This window comes from Saccostrea cucullata, unplaced genomic scaffold (genome assembly GCF_032062105.1).
Source record: "Saccostrea cucullata isolate Sc308-1 unplaced genomic scaffold, CSIRO_AGI_Scuc_v1 ctg11877, whole genome shotgun sequence".
Lineage (NCBI taxonomy): Eukaryota > Metazoa > Mollusca > Bivalvia > Ostreida > Ostreidae > Saccostrea > Saccostrea cuccullata.
This window is the reverse complement of record NW_026924617.1, coordinates 12,265-18,847: the sequence shown is the minus strand read 5'-3', so window position 1 is coordinate 18,847 and position 6,583 is coordinate 12,265. Positions and strand designations below refer to the sequence as shown.

At 34.4% G+C, this 6,583-nt stretch overlaps 1 protein-coding gene across 1 annotated transcript; it reads left to right on the top strand.

Annotated features, from left to right (window-relative positions):
* Positions 1-2,310: 2,310 nt before the first annotated feature.
* On the top strand, positions 2,311-4,331 carry LOC134266868 (TBC1 domain family member 25-like; the record flags this gene model as incomplete). Its single annotated transcript, XM_062749074.1, has 1 exon — positions 2,311-4,331. A coding segment is annotated over one exon (1,983 nt), but the record flags the coding sequence as incomplete, so codon positions are not given.
* Between the last annotated feature and the right edge of the window lie 2,252 nt (positions 4,332-6,583).

Sequence of the window (6,583 nt, the reverse complement as noted above, 5' to 3'; positions counted from 1 at the left end):
TGTCTTTAATTCATTTTGCTTAGTTTAAAGAAACCATTCAAGATATTTTTAGGTAAGCTTATACACCTATATATAATTTGGTGATAATTTATCATCTAATATCCATTTTTTTACCCCTCGCAAACGAAGTTTGGGGGGGTATATAGGAATCACCTTGTCCATCTGTCCGTCTGTCCGTCTAGCTGTCCGTTGTGTCCGGTCCATATCTTTCTTACAGAGGGACATTAGAATCTACTACTCCACACAAAGATTGCCCATGACCTAAGGGTATGTCATGTCCTTGACCCAAGGTCATTTGGGTAGCTTCAAGGTCACTGGAAGAAAAATTTCATAATTCGTGTCCAGTCCATATCTTTCTTATGGATAGACTTGGTAGGTTCTCATTTCACACAAAGATTGCCCATGACCCAAGGGTGTGTCATGACCTTGACCCAAGGTCATTTGGGCAACTTCAAGGTCACTGGAAGAAAAATTTCATAATTCGTGTCCGGTCCATATCTTTCTTATGGATAAGCGTGGTAGGTTCTAATTTCACACAAAGATTGCCCATGACCCAAGGGTGTGTCAGGACCTTGACCCAAGTTCATTTAGGGAATTTCAAGGTCACTGGAAGAAAAATTTCATAATTCCTGTTTGATACATATCTTTATTATGGAAAAACTTACTTCTGAAAAACCCAGCGGGGGGTATTTTGTCCCGTTTGGACAGTTCTAGTTTTTTTAGATTTCAATTTATATTTTAAAGAAATTATTCACTATATTCTCATAAAACTTCATACATTAATATACAAATTTTCATGTTAAATTACTTATATGCACTTGATGGGCATTCATATCATATGGACATATTTCTAGTTATGTTGATTAATTGACTATCACCCTCTGTCATATCTCGTATATCAAAAACACGCTTTATGAAAATGCAATATTTTTGAATTTTGCAGAAAACAGGCATATTTGACTACCATCAACAAATAATGAAAATATGAGCAAAATGATCCCAAAATTTTAACGTTTTATGATTTTCAGGAGTAGATCTTTCATTATGTAACGGCTCTATATGAAATTTTTTTTAAAATAGTACAACTTTTGGACATTTTGAAAGGAATTTACATAGCATGGTAAAAATAATGATTTTCATGACACAATGCATTGACTAGAAAGAAAATTTTGTCATGTTACAAGGGTCCAAGTGTATTACATGTACATCGTCAACCAAAACTATACATTTTTATTTTTCATTAACTCACAGGGCAAAAAAGGCCCTATGCAATCCTTGTTTCTTTTATTGCTTGGTGGAAACAGAATTTTGTGGGCTTGTATATACAGATTCAGTTAACCCTATGTTGATTTAAGGGGGCCGACTATAGTTTCCATTGCGCATTATTTTGCGCATCATAGTAAAATGAAGCGTATTTACTGTTTTAACGCAACTTTCTTCGCTTAATTATTAAAATTAAACAAAATTAAGACATTATAGGTATAAAAATGTAATTACAATTTGATATAACTGATTTTTTAACCGATTTTACAATTGATAGGTAGGTTGACATCGTAGCAGTGTGTTTTTGACGTTATGATAATCTATAGCTCTTAAAGAAAGGGGTAATAAAAATATTATTAAAGAAAAAGTAATAAACATTCGCTCTTGAAATTTAAAACCTAGAAATTTGAGAATATCTCCAATATTTTTATTATGTTTTCATGTGAATCCATTGTGTACGTCATATTTTGTAATAATCTATAAAAATAGTAAAATTCGCTAATTTTTTGCATTTTGAGATGCCCCCTCTGGTAACAAGATGGTAGAATTTTGTGTTTCTTACAAATATAGTATAATATAGTATTACTCATCAAATATTATAGTTTGAACAAAATGTCTATTGTAGTATTTGTATAATTTGCTCTAAAGTGCTAAAAAATGGCATTTTCCTATATAATCCTATAGTAAATGTACCTGTATTTTGAGACGGACCCTCACAAATAACTGGATGGTAGATTTCCCCCAAACTTTGCATGTACACTGAAGTTAATGTAAGTTATACATGGTATAAAAATGAAGAGTTTCGCTATTGTAGTTTTCACACAATAAAACTATATGTATTCGGCCCCCTTAATTATTGTTCATTGGGATGTTAATTTGTTGGTTAGAGTGGTCCACGGAATTAATGAACATTGATCTTCCATGAAAAATGACTCCACGGTAGACATTCAGGCCACTCCAAGTCCTTATTCATCCATTGTCTTTCAGTTTAATGCATATTAATGGAAACCTTTTAGATTGATGTCTGTATTGTAATTTCTTTATTGAACAGGAATTAAAGTGCAGGAAGAAGTTAAATTTAAGGCAGCAAAACCCCCAATGTCTGATCAGGAATTCAGAAATTTTCTTGACTCAGTTGGGCACATGATTAAACCAGAAGAATTTCGGATAAGTATATATCAGGGTGGCTGTGAACCATCTTTGAGAAGAGTAGCTTGGAGGCACTTGCTAAATATATTTCCAAATGGACTTTCTGGTAAGGAAAGATTTGAGTATATGAAGAGAAAAGAAAAAGAATATTTTGACTTGAGAGATCATTGGAAAAGATTAGTAAATGGAGAGTCAATGTCAGAAGAAATGAAATTTGTGACATCGATGGTTAAAAAAGATGTTCTAAGAACTGACCGTACACACAAATTCTACTCTGGTTCTGATGATAACAAAAATTTGATTTCGTTGTTTAATGTGCTGGTAACATTTGCATTGACTCACCCAGAAACTTCATATTGCCAAGGGATGAGTGATATAGCTTCTCCACTGCTTGTCACACAGAAAGATGAGGCTCAAACCTATCTCTGTTTTTGTGCCATGATGAGAAGACTGAAGAATAATTTTAATATCAATGGACAAGCCATAACCATGAAATTTAAACATCTTTCTGATCTGCTTCATGTCCATGACTCAGAGTTGCATTCCTACTTCCAAAAAATCAGTGCTAGCGACATGTTCTTTTGTTACAGATGGATATTATTAGAACTCAAGAGAGAATTTCCTTTTGAAGATGCTCTTTACATGTTGGAAGTAATGTGGAGCACATTACCACCTGATCCACCAAGTTTAGAAGTTCCCCTTGTGGATGAGTCATTTTCAAAGGAAAACTTGTCTCATTTACCATGCTCCCCATCTTTTGGTATCCAACAAACTGTTTATGCAAAACTAAATGCCATGAGAAGACAAAAGTCAATATTAAAAAATAATTCATCATTAGATGGGGAAAATAAAAGTGAACAGGAATTAGCTCAGAAAAGTGTAAACAATAACTCCAGAACGACTGATATTTTCGATGAATCAAGCTCTGTAGTGAATTCCCAAGAATATCCTGTCTTAAATGATACTGAGACCAGGAATATGGTTGTAAAGAGTTCATCCATTGATGGATCTTTAAGACATCCTGTTGGAAAAAGTCATGATGATAAGGAAGAAAATTTCCTTGAAAAAGATTCACACTTTCAGAATTCTTTGGATAATGATAAAAATATCCCAGAGAATGATGAAATTGCAGTATATCCCAGTTCTCAGTTTACAAAAGAAAAAGTAATATCTCTAAATGAGGATGGGAACTCTGAGAAGTCAACTAACATGTGTATTGAAGGACATGACAATGAATTACTTCAGGAGGAAGAACAGTCTCAGTTCTACATATCTTTAGATGAAAGTCAAGAGAATAAAACTAATGCAAGTGGAAAAGTTGTGAGCACAGATGGAGTTTGTGAAGATTCTGATGTTTTTGCAGCTGAGAATGCGTACCCTGATCCTGATAATAAAGATTGTAATTTATCACAAAAGGAGATATTTGGAAGCAGTTGCAGAAAACATGTCTTTACACATGGTTTGAATGATATTTCGACCAATTCTGAAAAGGAAATTTTGAGACAAGAAAAACCTGGAACACAATCTGTCAATTTCAGTACTGAGTACAATTCCAGTTGTCAATCAGAACAGTTGAACTTGTCAAATTCTTTGGAAATAGTCAAACATGATGATGATAAAAATGCGTGTCTCCCAGCCCCACAGGATTTTGGTTGTGGAAATCCGTTCCTAATGTTTCTCTGTTTGTCATTGCTACAACAGCATAGAGATCGCATTTTGCAGAAGAAATTGGAATACGATGAGATCGCCATCATGTTTGACAAACTGGTCAGAAAACATGATGTACACAAAGTATTACATTACAGTAGATGTCTTTATTCTGAGTACCTTAGGACGCAACAAAAAATCAGTGAATCCAATGATGAAGACCCAAGTGTATAAAATGCTTTGTTTTTATTAATAAATTTATCAATGTCTAATGAGTATTAAGTTTATTAAGCCCTGCATGAAAGGCTGAAGTCCCTACACAGATATAATTCAAATGTATTTGGATTAAGAAGACTTTTGTGAGTTTATAGTGTTATTACGTCACATGAGAAAACTTGGGGGACCTATTGCTATCTGTTTTCATCTGTCAGCGTGCCATGTGCGTCGTGTGTTAACATTTGAACAATTTCAGTTTCTTCTCTGCAACTGCTAAACATATTTCAACCAATTTTGGCACAAAGTACTTATGGGTGAAAGGGAACAAAAATTGTGAATTTCATTGACCCTTGGGCCTGAGGGGTGGGGCCAAAACCACTAAATTTAATGCAATATTTAAAAATCTGTTTTACTCCTGGACATCAAGCAGTCGAACTGTTGGCATGATTGTAATAAGTAAAATTGTGAAACTCATTGCCCAAGGGTCAGGGTTTTTTTTAGTGCTAGGGTGGGGCTATACAGAATATAAAGTGAAAATACATTATTTCTTGAAAATCTTCTTCTCTGCTCCTGGGCATAAAATAAACTAACTAAATACATAGTTATGATCAGCAAGAATGCCTCTTTCAGAATTGTGAATTTTATGGCCTCATGGTCAGTTCTGTTGTAAGGGTGGGGCTCTATTGGTTATATAGTGAAAATACATTAAATCTTTGAAAATCTTTTTCTGCTGCTGGGTATTACGTATATATATATGATGAGCAAGGGGCCATTTATCCAGAATTGTAAATTTCAAGGCCCCTGGGTCTGGGTTGCCATAGGGGGGAGGGGGTGTTCTACTTTTATACTGAAAATGAATTGTTTGAAATCTTTGATAAGCAAGGGTGCCTTTTCCAAAATTGTGAAATGTGTGGACTTGGATCAGGTGTTCATGTGTGGTAGGGGTACTACTGATTACTGCTGAATATTATGATTAGTTGATATATAAATGTATTTTTTGACCTCCTACCCAGCCTATGGGTATAAATTAACCAAACTAAGCAATTGTTCAGCGTATAGCAATGATTAGCAATGGTGCATCTTTCAATTTTGTGAATGACATTGCGTCTACTTTAAAACAATTGAACCAAATTCAATCATTGGAAAGTTGTTGCATGATGCTCAGGTGACCTATAAGGACCATGGGTCTCTTGTTATAAAGTCGCATCAAAGGCAAAACAATGCTACCTGAAAAGTTCAGTTGCATACATAGGTCTTGGGGCCAGGATGGTCAAAGCTCACATAGTCATAGTCGTCGTAAACTTTTCACATTTTCATCTTCTCAAGAACACGGGGCCAATTTCAACCTAACTTACCACAAAGTATCCTTGGGTGAAGGGGATTCAAGTTTGTTCAAATGAAGGGCCATACCCTTCATTGATTCAATGGGAGATCATTATGAATTAGTGAAATATTCATGCAATCTTTTTAAAATCTTCTACTCTAAAAGCACTGGGCCAGGAAAGATGAAACTCATGTGGAATCATCCTAAGGTATTGTAGACTTATGTTTGTTCAAATTATGACTCCCGGGGTTAGGATGGGCCACAATGTACTATTAAAGTTTTGCATAGGAAGATATAGGAAAAATCTTTTAAAATCTCAAGAACAGCAAAGCCAGTATCAATAATTGGATTAAAATATGTGATTGATAAATTATTGGATACGATTCCAAGAGCGTAAAAAACCATCTAGCTCTGTGCTTTATCTGTCCGAATTTCCTCAAGCAGAGGGCTACAGTTCTGCAGTGCAGCTAATCTTTTTGTAGAAGAAGCTACGTTAATAGTAATTTATTCTCGTTGGACCTTGAAATACTTTGTAAGCCTGCAATATTCATAATCAGTAAGATAAGAATCTTTAAGGTCATTTATATACATCGAAAATAAAAAAATGGTAAAAGATTTCCTCCCTGCTCTGATGTATCGGAGGTTCTTGTTTGCTCTGCTCCTATTTTGTAGTATTGTTTTATGGACTTTGATATTGAATACTGTTCGTTATCTCCATATCCTGCTTTACTCCTACATTACAGCTATACAGTTCTGTGGACTGTGGGCATGCCATTCATTTTTACTATATAGACTTAACACATATGAACATATTTTGGATAAATTTAAAACATTTTGCATACTTAGTATATTCCAATAATATATACATGCTTAGTATATTCCAATAATATATACATGTAACTAAATGGTCCAAAGCCCATTTATTCATACCGTATTAAATGCCTGTTTGAATCGAACAAAAGCGCAGAATAGTTTTTTTTTCTT